Source organism: Patiria miniata, unplaced genomic scaffold, assembly GCF_015706575.1.
Source record: "Patiria miniata isolate m_02_andy unplaced genomic scaffold, ASM1570657v1 HiC_scaffold_22, whole genome shotgun sequence".
Classification (NCBI taxonomy): domain Eukaryota; kingdom Metazoa; phylum Echinodermata; class Asteroidea; order Valvatida; family Asterinidae; genus Patiria; species Patiria miniata.
Genome location: NW_024037061.1, coordinates 18,283,834 through 18,301,263, shown reverse-complemented (window position 1 = coordinate 18,301,263; position 17,430 = coordinate 18,283,834). Strand labels below are relative to the sequence as shown.

Genomic DNA, 17,430 nt, shown 5'->3' with positions numbered 1-17,430 from the left:
TTGACTGACTTACCAGTTGTTGCTGGCCGACAGGCTGAGGCGCAGCCACGTAGGCAGGTGGGGCGTTGTTAGTGTTCATCATGGTAACAGAAAGTATCTCCGGATTCTGTGTAATTCAATTAATCAATCAATCATCAATCGGTCTGTCTGTCGGTCCGATTATCAACATTTGCTCGTATTTCAAACATGACTTGTAAAACGGCAAAAGAGTCGAAGCAACACAATTTATTTCGGTATTATGTTCCAGTGTGCATTTTGAGAAACATCCACTGGAAACGACTGTCTCTCTCGGCAGGCGCGAGTAAAGACCTGCTTTCCTTCCGTCTACGAGGTATAATTTAGTGGCAAAACAAAGTGAAAACAAATGCGACCGTTTTACCTTTACGCTGGAGTGATCCTGTTTCCTCAACCGTCGTCACTGCCTAGCACGGCGTACTGAACACAGCGCTTACCGACTGGGTTTGTCATGCAATAATATTGCGCACCATTACGTCATATTCTAAATTAAGCATTTGCTTAGTGGCATAAAAAGCGTCTCATCCTTCTTCCCAGGGCTCGCTTCTCCCTACGCTATGGCGCTGGTACCACCGAGTGATAAGTAATAGCCTTGCAATTCCTTGAGCTTTTATCGGATACATATTGTAAAACCCGTAACCGAAAGTCTGAACTTTCCCAAGTGCACCACCCATGCGCACGAAATGCACGTACAACTGACCTATACCCACAATGCTTTTATTAGGCGTGCTTTTAAGTCAAGTTTTTGCGTCTGGATTGAACACTTTGGATGGAGCGTGCAATGCGCTGGGGACGAGCCAAACAAAGGCAGGCGACAGATCGTAGACTGGTCCCCGGTCCCTTTACTCTAATCTGGGCAAGCCCGATTGTCGACGGAGATTTAGGAGCTTTTTATATTACACGCTGAGCTCAGGTCATATACTGTAAGTTTACATAAAACATGATCGGAATTATAAGACTGCATATACCAGCTGAGGTTTCGTGGGTCCAATACTATATTTTGTCTAGGCCAGACGAAAAGTCTTCACAACAAATATAAAAGTACAAGTACAGAATTTAAAAGCAAATTCAAACATTTGAAAATTATTTATTTAATGTTGAGCGATCAGAACCAAAACATTCTGTCTATTTAAAACCTTTGATATAGGATCTGCATAACGAAGTTGCGATAAAAAAGAAACATTAAATCATAATCACAATAAACGTGATATCATGCTTACAAGTTTGCGTGTCCATTCCCATTTGTTATTTCTTAAGACTAAAGAACATTAATTGTTGTATGGAAAGCATCCCAGAAATGAAATCAGGGGAACGGAGTTTTTAGCAGCCTGACCAAACACAAACACAACAGAAGGTCTCTCCCCCCCCCCCCCCCCGGTACGGGAAGTTCTGATGCAAACAAAATTGACAGACATATTATCAAACAATAATTACTCATAATAACAATTACAAAAAAAACCGTTCAAACATCATCTTCTCATCGGGACATATCATTTGCTCATTGATACATTAGCAAAACCAAAATGAGTACTGTGTACATATAATATACAAATCTCAGTAGTACTGACTAATATAATATGTGTGAATGACAAAGCTTAGACATCTCTTTTAAGAAGAAAACAAATAAGTGTGCAACTTACGCCAAGTGCTGTTTAAGTCAACGGAACGGGTTTAAAAAGTCACAGCAGCTATATCAAGTCAGCAATCTTGCATTCTTTTTTTTTAATTTGTTTTTGCTGTGAATGCAAGAAAGCTAATGTGGGCTATTCCATCAATACCAGCTTGATCAACCAATGGATCTAATTCGAAGAAGCAGCTCGTTATGCGTTGTACAGAGAACTGTTTTTTATTTCATTATCATACAGATTCCCCAGGTGAAACATAAAACCGAAACCCCTTCCAATTTAAAAACTAAGGCAATAAATTCCATATCTAGAACCTCAAACAATTTAACATAAACTCAATATTCTGATGTGAGTTCCACCAATCAAATGACAATAATTTGTATGTCGGTTATATAAAAGCTTATATTGGTCACACCTTTATTTGTAAAGCGGTGAACCTGCTGTTGGTTAAGGCTAAATTTGGCGCCGGAGCAATTTCGAATGCACAAAACAAACAGAAAGACACTGCCTTTGGCGTTCAGTGATGGACGTCTTTGAATATGCGGCAAACCAATCAAACAAAACTAACGTGTGTTTCAGTCGGAAACGCAAAACATGCACCGAATGTCTACAGCCGAGGCTGTGATTTCGGGAATGGCACATTATTACTTTATTTAATATATACATTATGCGTAATGTTACAACAGCTTTTGAGTAAATATCTGAGTATATTATACTTTTTTTCATTGACTGCTTGATACAAATGAAGCACCTCCAACATTCTAGCTTTCATTTGAGAAAAATATTCTAAAATGGAGCCAGAGCAACATATCGCATTAGCGCTGAACCTATTTCTTGACGCGTGACTGCTAAAAGCAAAAGGTGCATCCATACAGTTTACATGAACAAGCCAAAACTTAAATTCCGTTTCAAGCCCAAGATAATTCCATCAGGTCAAAGGTCATCGATGACCTATTTAATGAGTTCTTGGTTCTGTTGCTCACCGGTTGGGGGCGCTTGAGCCTGCGGATACTGCACCTGCTGGGCTGGGTAAGCTGCATCAAAGCAGGAAAAAGTGTAAATGAAGTTTTAAGGATGAGACAGTGTAGTTAATATATACATTATCCGTTATGTAACAGCAGCTTTGGAGTAAATATTTTAGTACACTTTTTTCATTTAATACACCTTATATCAATTAAACATCCCCCACATTTCTCTTTTATGGGAAAGTTAGTATGAAAGGGAACCAGGGCAACATATTGTTTTGCCTCTTGACCTGATTCTCGACGCGTGAGTGCTATTAAAGCTAAATGTACATCCACATATACAGTTAACAAGCAAAAGTCAAGACTTAAAATTCTGTTTCAAGCACTAGATATCATGATTCCTTCAGGTCAAAGGTCGTCGATGACCTATTTAATGAGTTCTTGGTACTTTTGCTCACCAGGTGGGGGCGCTTGAACCTGTGGATACTGCCCCTGCTGAGCTGGGTAGGCTGTATCAAAACAGGAGAAGGGGGAAATTAGGAAATGAAGTTTTAAGGATGAGACGACCAGAATAGGGTGTTATACTTTCTATGAACACATATACAGAGAGAAAGACAGCTTATAGATGTTGTGAAGATTAAAAAAAAAGGGCTACATGGGAGAGACCACAAGCCTCGCAGTTTGATATCTGATCATTATTACTATAACTTAAAATGTTGAAAAAGACATCTCTTACCAATTTGTGGCTGGCCAGCGGGAACGTTGTAGAAGGCCGGTCCCTAAGGCTGTGTGGTAACCACCACGTGTGGTCGAGCTTGGTAGTGGATCTGTCATTATTAAGAAAAGTTATATTTCATTGGAGTGTTCTTTAATAACTTCATCGTCGTCTAATTGAATGCATCGAACTCTCTTTTCCCATCGAACTCTCTGTTTAAAGATCGATCTGTTTTTATGATTTAAGTGGCTAATTATTTTTGATTTCTGAGCAAACCAACAATCTTGGCCAAAATGGTTGGGACACTTCCTGAGCCTGCCACGGTCACCCACTCCCCGCTCCCCCAGTCAATGTTGTTCTCTCCAGCTGATGGAGCACTCACCGCGCAATGAGAGACAACATCGAACGGGGGCCGGGGGCTTGGGGGCTCAGCGATATTTGGCCAGGATTGTAGATCCATAAGGCATTTGCTTTATTATCCGAATGTTATTTTTTTCCGTTGTAACATTAATTTAAGAAAGCGATGTGAATACACGAAAACTCTATAATACCTTTATACATTTCGTCTACTAGCTTCAGTGGTATTCCATGGCATGAAACGGCGAATAACAGATTTTTTTGGCCAGAATAAAATGGAAGTGATTTTGAAGGAAAGCAAATCAAAGGATGAAAAGGTATGCCTATATGACCTTACTTGGTAATAACTGCAATACGTGTATACATGCCTAGGTTGGATTAGACTGCTAAATTTAAACTGGAATTTTCCTCAAAAGCATGAAACAGTCACAAGTTCTCAAAAGTCCTTAATAACTTAATCACAAGGCATCATGACCAAAGTCAAGTCACAATGAGCTGTTGTATACGACCATAAAACTGGACTTGTCAACTGAATTGTAATTTTAATACTTGATCTTGATAAAACAACAAGCAATGCAGATACAGAGGATACAACTTGGTGTTGTCACAATGCAGTACCTACCACAGTCTGAGTTGCTGATCCACCACTGCAAAGGGGACCACAGGCCATGCTGGCACCAATGATGGCGACAATAAACTCCACCATGGCGAGAAGTATCAGTGTAGCAGAAACATCATTGATGGCTGCCTGCATATAATCATTGCAAGAGATATAATGTATCAGTTACCTTCACACTTTAAGGGTATCCCACAATTCAACACATATTAAACCTAAATATTTTTGCGGTACGTAACGATCCGTCTTATGAACGTCTAGGCATTTTTGAAAATCTTATAACTTCATCATACATTTTGAAGCACAAATCGCAGTTTAGAAATACTTTAAATCAAGAAAAGCGGAGGAGACGTGATTCTCATTAATATAGTGCTTCAAGAGTGAAGCAACGACGGCAAATTCAATGAGAAACTAGAGGTTATAGGAACAACCACACAGTGTTGGGCTATCATGTTTGTAGCAATCACCACAAACTTCGCCGAACACATCAACTCAAAAAACAAAATTCGACTTTTTCAACATGCCGCTAGAGGGTGCTCTAACATTTGATGACGTCACCTGTAATATTTTTGTAAAGTACAGCTTAAGCAGAGACTGACATCGTTGAAAACAAGTTCACATCAATTTTAAATTATCAGGCACTTCCGGTTTCGACCGGAAGGAAGGGTTATCCGATTTTGCACTTAATACAAAAAAATGACGACCCCACAATATTGTATCGATTGTCATAAAAACAAAATTAAATCTCTAACTGTTGATTTTTATATTGATTTTCAGAGATTAAATCTAGAAATCTTTGCTTGCGTGTAAAATGATACTTGATGACGTCATCGTGACGTCATTACCAGAAATCTCAAGAGCTATGTTACCTATGCTATATATAGCCAAATCTTGATTGTATCTGTCGCGGTTGATTTTTCAGCAATTTCGTAAGGTTTTTAAAAGGTCTTTTTATTATAACTTCTGATCTGATGACGTCATCAATGTTTTACTCGCACCGGTGTTGTATGAAATTTTGAAGCGATTACCGCACATGTCGCTACACACATCGACTGAAAATGCGTTTTTGACAGTTTTAACCTGTCGTCACCGATATTATTTGGTAAAGTTCAACATAGGCAGAGACTAACATCGTTAAAAACAGGTTCACATCTTTTTCCAATTTCGAATTATTGAGCACTTCCGGCTTCAACCGGAAAGAAGGGCCACGTGATTTGACGTGATGAAGATCATGTATTATCATATCAATTCCCGTAAAATTCAAATTCCGGCATCTCACGGGTGATTTCTTATTTATTTTTAAAGATTACCTGACCCATAATGACGTCATAATGACGTAATATCAACAAAGTACATCCTCAGTGGGTTGTGCATTAATGTTTTGAAAAAAAAAAATACATGATAATGCATCATGGTTGTGTTATGGTTGGGTGAACAGTGAACACGTTTCAGTCAGAGCTCCAGAAATACTCATCATTTTTGCGAATTTCCACTCCTAATTATAAGTACATTATTCATTACATTAACAAACTCCATACCTGGATATTCATGTATAAGTTCACTAACAACCTTCTTCCGCTAGTCTTCTCTTCCTTCTTCACTTCCGTTCGCGCCATACTATAGCCACTCCACGAGATCCTGCACCAATCTATATGTTCCATTCACTCGCACCTCTTATTCTGTGAACACCATTCGCTTCTTTGGTCCTTGCGTATCGAATGCTATAGATGAGCGTATCAGATGTCAGCGGTCTTTTCAAGTCTTCATACAAGCAAGCTCTTATCTGCCATTATGCATCGTAGCCCTCTCTCCTGATTAAGTCTACTGTGTTTCTGTATTCCTCACATGTTATTTTTGGGTTTTTTTGTTGTCTTTTTGCTCATACAGCCTTTTGCCATCTTTTCATTTTATTATTATATGTTCCTTGTCTCGTGCCAGCTTACCCATTGTAATATCTTTGTTTGTTTGTTGGGGTGTTTGATTGTTTGTTTGTCCTGTGTTTTTTCTGTCGGCTGTTTTCCACAAGCTTCTGCTTATTAAAACAGCCCGATGCTCTATTAACTTCTTTTATTTTGCTGTTAATTTGATATATACTGCTTTATGGTTTAACGCTTTTCTCTAAAGTTTGTATATATTTTTCTCATGAAGCTTGGAAATGAATTTACAGTTGAAATGAATTGAATTCATATATGTTTTCATTTTGACAAACAGTTCTGAGGAAGAATTTTTCATGAAGAGTACAAATTAGAAGAATAGTAAATTCTTACAATGTTGGGCTGAAAGCCTAACACCTAATAGGCCTATACAGGTGTAAAAAAGATGAAGATAGAAACCCCCTGAGGCAGAAGCAAGAATACGTTTTCATTATAAGGAGGTTAAAGTTCTACTTACCTTCAAATCACAGTGTGAACGAGGATCGTCATAGACGGCCACGAAGACGGCCACGACGCGGCCATAATAATTATAAAGATAACGCGTAATTAAACGCGGATAGCAGTGTTCATTGATGAATGACATCCTGGCAGCACCAAAACCAATGACGCAGCACGTCGCCAAACAAGCCAAGATGGACATGACCATGTAGCCGACAGCCTGTGCAGAAAAACACACAATTTATTCAAACTCTTTAAAAAAAATCTTGATGTAGGCTACATCGCTGGAAGTGGTCCAATATTCGCTAAATGGTTCTATGTTAATATTGAGGCCATAATTATCTGCAAATAACATAGTAGGATTCTACTTATTGGTTACTCTTCCCATTTTGAACATTTTCCATTTCAAGGAAGCAACAACTGAGCACCATGATACTGCCGAGTATTAAAGAAACCCTTAACAATGGCTTACCCATCCAGAATGCTTCTTAGATCCAGACACTATTCCACAGATTCCAGCGAAGCCATAGAACTGTAAAAACATTCAAGGCTGAAATTTAAGGAAGGCTACATGCTTCATTTTGAATGTACATGTGTAGCAGATGTTTATACGAACCCAACCATCATTGGCAAGATATTGAAAAACTTAAACAAGATATGTGGACACAAAATGGAAGTGTCAAAAACATAACGTATCATTGTACACGTAAAACAAAACAAAAAAACACACCGTAAACCTCGTAAGCTATGTGAAAAGTGAGAAATAAATTTTGTGAGGTGGAAATATTCCGCCCAATTCATTTTCCTCTCTCCACACAACTCTTTCCTTTTAAAACGACTGCACCTAGCTAAAAGAGTCAATAGGCATCAGAACTTACACAAGAAACAAAGAAACAAACAAATCGGTACTGTTTTTAAAAAAAAAAAATTCGCATACAAATTCCCCAAAAATAAGTCCACCCTCCCCCCCCCCCCCGGCTGTGACACCCCCCAAAAAATTATACTGGTATAGTATCCGCCTGTTCAAATTACCTTACCCATTCTGTAATCTAGTGTTGATAATCGTGGAATTTGAACAGCGCCCCTATTGAAATATGGTACCAGCTCCCCCCCCCCCCCCCCCCCAGTTTTTATATTTTACGGAGGCCACATGTCCGGAGAAAAAAACCTGTGTACATTTTCCGATTTTTTTGGCTAATGAACCCCCCCTCCGCGAAAATTCCTGGATCCGCCCCTGGTCAATACACAAGAATGGCATGGAATTCGGGAGTATTGTTTCATACTTACTACGATACCACACCAAAGTGGGGATGCAATATCACTGCTATCGTTCACACGGTTAAATGCTGAAAGGGTGACAATCCCCAGAATGACGGTCAAGGAACCCAAAACCACTTGAATTATTCCTGTCCATAGAATACCCTTCCAGTTACCACTTCGAGGCTGTGGGTTGACCGTGCCGAAAGTAACGCCGGCAGCGGGTTGCACCGTCACCTGGTGAATGATACGGAAATGTTCGGGTCGAGTGGCAATGATAAAAACTGAGAGTTTTGATATCAAGTCTAGCCTCAGAAGCATCACGTCAGTCCGCGCGTTAGAGCGCGTGATACTGTGGGGCAACCAATCGGCATGCGCGTCCTGCATGTACACTAGGCTGATGGGCATGTCTGGCTATTAATTATTCAGGCATGTACCGCGTGAACAAGGGCGTGATATCGCGCAGCGACCAATCAGCAGCGTGCATCCGGCTTGGTCTGGGGCGATTGCCTCGTGGCCTGGCGTGGGATCGGCACTGCTGTGAGAGACTTCAACGAGTAAATTCCTGGGAGTGACCGCGTTGTGTCGTGCAATCTCGTGAGCTGACAGCGTTTACTGGGTTACCGTGGTTGGACCGGAGCGGGAGAAAGCCCCATCGCGCCTTGTGTGATCGGTCAGTAAAGCTGGACTTCGTTGTTTACATCCCCCTGTGCAGTTTAAGGTCTTATCGGATATGATTTGGGGTGGATTGTTGTTAAGAAGTCTGGATATTTCAGATATAGGGCCTGAGTTAAGATAATAGTCGGACCCGGAGTAAATCTGAAGGTTGGGGAACAGTTAGGCTTACTTCAGACTTAAGGATTGTCTTCCGTTGTTTGTGCCATTACGCGTAGCTGCGGTATAGCTGCCCTGTGAGTCCGTAGGCTTGTTTTCCCATTGAGGAAGAAGTGTAGCTAAGACTGTTCGGAAGGTCTGTCTGCCGTTGATCTATGCCAATTGGCGTGGCTGCGGTTGATGCGGACTTGGACAACTGAGCTCGCTTTTCCTGCCGGGGAACCTGCTTAATCGTGACTTGTGGAGGGAATCGTGACTTGATTGCGGCCCTGTAAAGTCCGTGAATCCTGAGTTTCCCGAAGGTTTACTGGGTTAACGTTCAGAGGGCTATTATTATCGTCCGGTGGGTCATAGAAACGTTACTAAGTATCCCGTGTGTGTAATTCGCTGGTACGGTCAAGCCAGTAGCAAGGATTGTGTTCTATTGTATAAATCTATTCTGTTATTTGTAGACCTCATTGGGGTCATTTGTGCTAAGTGAAAGAACACTAGCCCGTTATTTAAGTCAGTGGTGCAGACGACCACTTTCTGATAAACTAGAAACCTCAAGTCTAGGTGAGGTATACCCAAGTGAGGTTTACCTTAAGTGAATTACCCCGCTAAGCTGTGAGTTATAATTGTGCAAGTTAATCATAAGGGAGTGCAGTTGACCCCTGTTGAACCAGACGATTATAATTGCATAAGCTAATAAAGGGTGCAGTTGACCCAAGAGCCGTACGAAGATTATAATTGTATAAGTTAATGACAAGGGGTGCAGTTGACCCTTCAGCTAACAGCGAGGTTTACTAGTGTTCATTATCACAGCGAGGTTTACTACTGCTTATTCTAATAGCGAGGTTTACTAGTGTTCATTATCACAGCGAGGTTTACTAGTGCTTATTATCACAGCGAGGTTTACTAGATTATCACAGTGAGGTTTACTAGTGCTTATTCTAAGAGGGAGGTTTACTAGTGCTTATTCTAAGAGCGAGGTTTACTAGTGCTTGTTTTAAGAACGAGGTTTATCAGTGTTAATTCGAACACCGAGGTTTACCTGGATTCATCAGATCTGTGAGGTTCATCGTTGTATAAATTATTGAATGGTGACGCATTGACATTATATTTGAAGTGTGCTAAAGGAATAAACTAGCTGATTAACATCTTGGAATAACTGGTCACTGTGAAGCTTATGTAGTCCCGCTCTCTGTTGGATATATCTGAATAAGTTAGTCCCCTCTTTTGTCAATAAAGTCAAATACTTAATTAATCGCAGATCGGTGGTATATTTCCGCCAAACGAACAGCCCCTAGGCTTAGTCCGCCGTTCGTTAACTATATCCCCCCTTGCGTCAGGCCAGGTAACCGCTCATCCTTGTGCGAGGTTTATAAATATTTTTGTGGGTTAGGCGAGCCCTCAAATTAGAATCCCTCCCCGGACCGTTCGGGGTTGAGCCCGCCCAGTATGTTGAAGGGATTGGGACCTTGCATGGAACCGATCGGCCTGGATTAACTCCACCTGGCTTCTGCACCATGGCTCTGGCTCATCACAAAGGAACCAATTTGCGACGCGCTCATCCTCAAGCAGGCAACAATGACTGTGATGAGCTTCATAGAAGTTGCCGCTGGTAATCCCAGTGGGCCGAATAATCCTCCAACATGGCTAGGCTTCAATTTATGTTGCCTATTGTGAAACCATGAGTCACCAGGTTGGACCGATTGGGGCGTCACGCTTCAGTGACCGGGTGGCTTCTGGCTTCGTACCGATTGGGGTGAAAGAAATTAGCATACCGGACCCAGTACCCGAACGGTCGTTATCTGATGGCTCGCCTTAAGGCCAGGTCTAATTACATTCTTCGATCGGGTCAGACTGTCGGGTCACCTAGTTATTCCCGCCACGAAGGGTGTATAGCTCGTTTCGCCACAATAGTATCATCGACACTAATGACAGAATGGCCAGTTTCGCCAAGGCAAATTGGGCCAATTTTACATTTTAATTAATCAATAGCTTGGCGCTCGTAGATAATGAAAATATATTTGAAGCGTGATTTTAGATCAGAGTAATTAACTAAAAGTGGCACAAAAAGGGCGGAGGGGGCGGGGCCACCACCACCATTCATGTACATTTTCGCTGATATCGTCACAATGCACTTTTTAAATCGTGCCGAGTTTCCCTGACATGTTTGCTGATGTCTTGCATTTATTTGACACCAATTTTATGAAAACAGGGCACACTAAGCTTCGTTGCAAACTGTCCATTTTCAAAAACAGGTAGGCCTAAGAGAGTGCCGACTAACACATCGAATTGAAACTTCACATGTACTACAAAATTAAGGAGGAGAAAATAAAACCAGTTTTTATTGATGTCTTGGCAGTTGTAGAAAATGAAAAAGTATCTTAAGGCCAAAAAAAAAATACTCGGTCTCGAGTCAGCGCGCGCGTCGATGTTAATCATGCGCGTCAACCTTTTTTCCCCTTCAAGTTAACCCAGAAGCTACAACAACGACCTCTATTGCCGCACCTCCTCAAATATTTGTACCAAGGAGCACCAAAGAATGAGGAAATTGCACCAAGGCAAATGATAAAGGGCACCAAGGCAAATTATGGAGGACCCCAATGTGTAATGAGGACACATAAAAACAAAATAGTACCTACCTTGAGTGTACAATTCAAAATTTGAAGAAAAAAAACCACCAAAAAATAAAAAATAAAATAAGGCCAAAAAAAAAATTCTGTCTCTGGTCAGACCAAAGTTCCAGAATTGACGCGGGGACGCGTTTTTTTTTTGATTTTTTTTTTCTTCAAGCTTGGATTGTACAGACAAGGTGGGGTACTATTTTGCTTTTTTGGTGTCCTCGTGTACACTGGTGTCCTCCATAATTTGCCTTGTGCTCTCGATCATTTGCCTTGGTGCAATTTCCTATTCTTTGTTGCTCTTTGGTAAAAAAAAAAATGAGCAGGTGCGGCAATAGAGGGCGCTGTTGGAGCTACCGCGGAACATTTTGGAAAAAAAAAATTGACGCGCATGATTAAAATCGACGCGCGCGCTGATCAGAGACCGACTTATTTTTTTTTTGGCCTAAACCGCGTCGCCGCATCAATTCCGGAACTTCGGTCTGACCAGAGACCGACATTTTTTTTTTTTTTTTTGGCCTAAAAGTGAAGCGAAATTGGAATTCGATCTATTTGTCGGCACTCTTATGCACACATGTAAATGTACATTATCGATCCTGGGTCTCCCGCCACGCCTTGAGAACAATTTGTTTATCCCCCGGAAACAGCAGCGAGACACTTTCTGACGAACTTGGCCGCACTCGGGTTTCGTTGGGCTGAAACTAGTGATAGGTTTCGTTTTTCTTTTTCTTGTTACCCTTTTTTTCTTTACTGTGTTGGCAAATAATGCATTACCTGGTTTTAGCTCATATTTTTCGTTATCATCAAACATACATTCACACAATACTCGAAGTGCTTCTAGAAAAAATATCCATGTTTGTTACAGTCGAACGACCTTGTTAAAAAACAATCTTATTCAACGTGGTGCAAATTACTGGAACAGTCTTAGTGAATCTATGAAAAAATCACCATCACAGGCTATATTTGTCAAAAACTAAGAAAACAACTTCTTGATGCATATTTATAAATGTAATGTGTAAATTATCTCGTATTGTTATGTCTTAGTACCTGCATGCACACTCATTTGTTGTTGTAGTCCTTTGTCCTGTCTGTCCCATTGTCTGTCCCTAGGTTAGTGTACAAAAGCATTTTTGCTTCACCAAAACTTAAATGTTGTTCTTTGTGTAATAATTTGATATTAAACTTAACCTGTAATATTGTATTAACTTATTGTAAACACTGTAGCCTTCATCCAAGGACAGCATCGAAATAAATGTACTACTACTTCTACTACTACGTGTTTGAGCGGGGAAAAAAAACCCAAAAAACAAATTGTCGTATAGTTTTTAGTTGTTTGTGTTTCAGTAGAATAAAATGAAACAAATACGAGTGTGCTGTGATATTTTTTTATCTGTATACAGAGGACAAGGATTTTTTATTTTGTTTTTAGGAATACGCATCAAAAAAGGAATGCTGTAACTCGATGCGTTGTCCCTTTTTCGAAAGACAGACCCCAAAACGGTGTCCTGTAAAGGCTTTGCTTTTTCTTTGTTTTTTATTGTCCCAGCCACGTGTTAGCCATGCCCAGGTCATCTATCGCTAGATCCTAGTATGGACCATGGTTCATCCACTAGAGGGGGTGTAAGTCTTGTGATCCTACTGGAGGGGTTGGAAATTGGCGGGAAAACCTAATGTGCTTGTGCGCATTTACATAGGCTTGTGTACAAATGCATTGTTCACATAGGGATTACCTCGACCACCCCTGTGGCAAAAATGGAACTGTCAAATGGCATTGAGGAGGTTAGTGTCTGGTTTTATTGACTGTTTATAGGGCCTGAGTGATACCAGGGGTTAATCTGGGTGAATGGTGGACTTTGAGGGCCGGGTAGCTCAAATTACATTGTGTCATGGATTGATTCCATGCAGCCGTCTAATATCACAGCGCCAAAAATTAGCACGCGAAGGGTTAAAATTCAAAAAAGGGTGTACGGTTAATGGTTTGCTTTTCCTTTTTTCTTTTTAAGATTCTAAAACGGTAACTGGTAAAGGGTGGGTTTGCTGGGTTTTTTTAATTCAAAAACGGTTACTGGTAAAAGGTTTGCTTTTTCCTTTTTTTAATTTCAATTCTCAATTAAAAAGACAGAAATGGGTAAAGGGTTTGCTTTTTAATTTTTTTAACAGATTCAAAAAGCGGTAAAATGTAAAACAAGTTTGTTTTTCTGTTTCCGTTTTTTTAGACGCATAAACGGTAACTGGTAATCGATTTGCTTTTTCTGTTTCCACACCAAGATTATAATAGGGTAAACGGTAAAGGTTTTTTTTTTTTTTTTTTTTTTTTTTTGACAATTTTCAAACGGTAATTGATTGGACGGTATGTACACAGATCATTATCAAGATGGGAAAGTTACATCTAGACACCTGTTTTGGAAAATAGACATTTTGCGATGAAGGTAAGGTTTGCCCTATTTTCCAAAAAATGTGTGTCAAAATAACTGCAAGACACCAGCAAACCTGTCAGGGAAACTTGACACAATTTATAAAAGTGCATTGCGAAGATATAAGCAAAAATATACGCAAAAATATACATGGAAGTGGGTAGCGAGCCCGCCCCCTCCCCGAATTTGGCGCCGCTCTTATTTAATTAGTCTGATCTAACATCACTCAAAAATTATATTTCAATTATCTTCAAGTGCCAAGCTGTCAAACGAAACTGATTTCGTTCTTGTTTTCACAATGTTAAGTAAATGTAAAATTGGCCCCATTTGGCATGGCGACAATGAGCATCGGTCTGATCTAGCGAAGCTTAAGACTTGCCATTCTGTGATCAAGGTCGATGATACTATGCCTTGGACCATAAGGGGATTTTTGTTAAACCCTATCCAGCTCTCAGCCTAATATGCTAGGTATTTATTGGGTAGTAGTGTGGAGTGATGAAAAAGATGAAATGAATTTGTGATACTTTGTAGAACAAACTCAACGCCATAATGGCATATTGCATACCGGTGATTGATGTAATGTAGGCCTAAACCAACAAATTACGAACACCAACAACTACGAGAGAATAATTTGCCTTGTAGGCCTACACTCGACAGGCGTACAACAAGTACAGAACGTGTCGTACAGGTAAATATGATGTTCTTTCTCATTCTGACATTACCATATGAATAAAGGCACTACGCACATGACATTGCAAATACCAGTAGTAAACTTTACTGGTGTGTGTGTAGTCAAGTGTGAAAGCCAGTCATGTTCAGTTGACCTGTACAAACTGGTACAAGGTAGGCAAAATGGCGACGGTGCATTGACGGAATCTTTTACCCAACCCGAGCAAACAGAAAGTAAAATCACCATTGATTTCTAAATTACACATTTTCTCACAGATCCAATTGTCAATAAAGCAATCATAGAAATGAGCAGCTATTACCCAGTCTGCTGCATTAGTCTTAATTTCACTTTTAGCCAAAACTGAACAGTCTAATTCCCGAAGTGGTCACGGACTTACCAGTTGTTGCTGGCCGACGGGCTGAGGCGCAGCCACGTAGGCCGGTGGGGCGTTGGTAGGGGTCATCATTGTGACAGAAAGTATCTCTGGAATCTGTTAATCCAATCAATTAATCCATAATTAGTCAGGCGGTCGATCGGTTCAATTCATCCATATTTTCACATATTTTATAAAAGTGAGATAAGGTCTGAGTGTTAATACATTTATACTTCTGATTTTTCAAGTTCACATAGTTTCGCAAATGCTCCATGGGACATCTTCTGGAAAAACCTGTCTCACTCTCTCAAGGCGCCAATAAGCACTTGCTTTTCTTGCCATAGTAATGATAAACATTATTATAGGACATTTAAAAGTGATTTAAGCGAAAAAACAAACGCAATCGTTTCAGTACCTTTCGCTGGATAGAGTGTTCTTGTTTCCTAAAACGGCGTCACTGACGGAAACGGCGTTCTAAAGACCTACACACAGCGCATACAGACTGGGTTTGTCCATATATCGTACAAGGGAAAGAAAAGACACTCTGCTGAAAAAAGTAAAACAGGAAGTAGTTTTTCGTTTGAAAGGGCGCCACCACATTACTGGTAGGTGTAAAGTAAATTTGCTCCAGTCACTGAACGCGAGGTGTGCAAGTTAGTTGTGCAAAGCCACTAAATCCCCCCTTTCATGTCAATCATGGAGATATGTAACATCATAAATCTGTTTTTTCCCTGATTTAGTACCACTCAGGTGCTTCAGGGGGAAATGCTTAGGTACCTCATTTTGAGACAGTGTACAGTATTGTGCTGTGAATGAGCTGACTGTATTGTAAATAGGCATGGGCTTCAATTGGTGGGGGACGGGGGGTTGGACATGTGCCCGGACATGTGCCCACCCCACCCCCCCCAACCCCCACCCCCTCACACACGCACTTTTTAAAGTGTGAGGGGTATCGTATCGTTTGTCCCCCCCCCCCTGTACACTTTTTTCGTCAACGGATACAAATTGTAGCCCATATTTCATTCTGTAGTTCAGAATAGCTGATTCAATGACTCCACACTCGAAAATAATGTATAAATGACGATCTCTTGCTCAAAAACAAATTGGTTAAAATGGTCAGAAATCGCCTCAGATCGCACCACAAAAGAATTTCCGGGGCCCTTCAGCAGGCCCCGGACCCCATCACCCAAGGCCATAAGGGCTTCGCACTTGCATTAGTTCTGATCAAGGTATTTACCCCCATTTTTGAGAAGCGATTGACGCTCTGGTACCTGTAAACAGGAATCAGAGATGGGAGTAGTATGAATAATTCTCCCCCAGATCTTGCACTTTACATCATGTCGACATTGTTTATGGCTTTTTGTCCACATGCTTTTTCAAGTAAACAATACAACAGTATGTTAATTAATTCATTGTTCATTTGTTCATTGATTTTTTTTTTTTATTGATGACTGTTGAGTTTTTTATATTTCTAAGAATTTGTGCGAATTTAATAATTGTTACTCTTATTGTTGAAAGAGAACAATACAAGCATTCTATTCATGTTATAATCAGTTCGAATTTGAAACTGATTGTATAAAATGTGAAATATTATTGAGAACAAAATTACTTGGAAAGTGTTATTTTGTATTGGACTGTCTGAAGTAGCAGTAATGAGTAGACCTACTACTACAACAGAACAAACAATTGACAGAAATAAGATGGGATTTTTGCGTCGGGGTGATGTAAATCAAATTACGTTTTGCCCTTCACCGACGTATAGACACTGTATACTAAGTGTCTTACCTCCCGAGTGAAGGTTGGGAAAAAAAACACTCAGGTGGGTTCGAACCCACGACCTCCTGCTTTCTAGTGCAGATGTCTTACCTCTCCACTATCGTGCTAACGGGATCGGTTGGTTGGTTCGAATCTATTGTACATAGCAGCGGGTACCGCATTAATTATTAATAAGATGGGATTTTTTGTTTTTGTTTGCAAACAATGCAATTAAATCAAATCAAACACGTTACTAAGTGTTACTATTTCACTGACACGTCAACTTTTGTCCGCACTTTATTCATGTATTCGGTCATTCATTTATTCTTTTATTCGTCTCTTCACTTTGTCATCTCTTGAAAATCATCACTGAAAATGCCTCTTGCCTTTTACACACAATATTATCTATTTCTCGTGTTGATTCTCCGTAGCCCCTCACACGTTTACCTACCCAACGCTAGTGATGCCCGTCCCCATAGACCAATTTGGTGACATCATAGAGTTTCATCAAGTGCATATAATATGTGGTTTGTCAAACAAAATTAAGGGTACCACCGCGTCATATTCTAAATAAAGCAATCGCTTAGTGGCATTAAAAGTGCCTCGACTTCACAGTGGTACTGAAGGCCTTTTCCCTCAACTGTGTACGAGATCTCATTGTATACATTATTGCAAAACCCGTGACCCAAAGTGAGTACACGAACTACACTTCCGTGAGCGCACCAATCGTCAACCATGCACAAGAAATGCACGTAGTTGTGTAGGCCTATTTCAAGTGACTTCACCACAATACTTTTCGACGCCTTCGTTTCCTTCAACAGTTTTTATTCATGACCGAGTAGCCGGGTGTGTG

At 40.4% G+C, this 17,430-nt stretch overlaps 1 protein-coding gene across 1 annotated transcript; it reads right to left on the bottom strand.

Annotated features, from left to right (window-relative positions):
- Positions 1-987: 987 nt before the first annotated feature.
- Positions 988-14,915, bottom strand: LOC119730141. Its single transcript, XM_038202914.1, has 8 exons — positions 14,847-14,915; positions 7,953-8,159; positions 7,138-7,197; positions 6,685-6,885; positions 4,300-4,425; positions 3,342-3,432; positions 3,064-3,114; positions 988-2,674 (listed from the first exon to the last, which is right to left on the bottom strand). Exons 1-6 carry the CDS (start codon positions 14,913-14,915, stop codon positions 3,385-3,387), a joined length of 711 nt encoding a protein of 236 aa, XP_038058842.1. The 3' UTR covers positions 988-2,674; positions 3,064-3,114; positions 3,342-3,384.
- Between the last annotated feature and the right edge of the window lie 2,515 nt (positions 14,916-17,430).

Coding starts and splice junctions, on each gene's coding strand:
- LOC119730141 (XM_038202914.1), bottom strand. CDS start 14,915: ATGATGACCCCTACCAACGCCCCACCGGCCTACGTGGCTGCGCCTCAG. Junction 7,198..7,952: donor CACTTTGGTGTGGTATCGTA/GTAAGTATGAAA, acceptor ATGTTTTTACAG/TTCTATGGCTTCGCTGGAAT. Junction 3,433..4,299: donor GATCAGCAACTCAGACTGTG/GTAGGTACTGCA, acceptor TAATAATGACAG/ATCCACTACCAAGCTCGACC.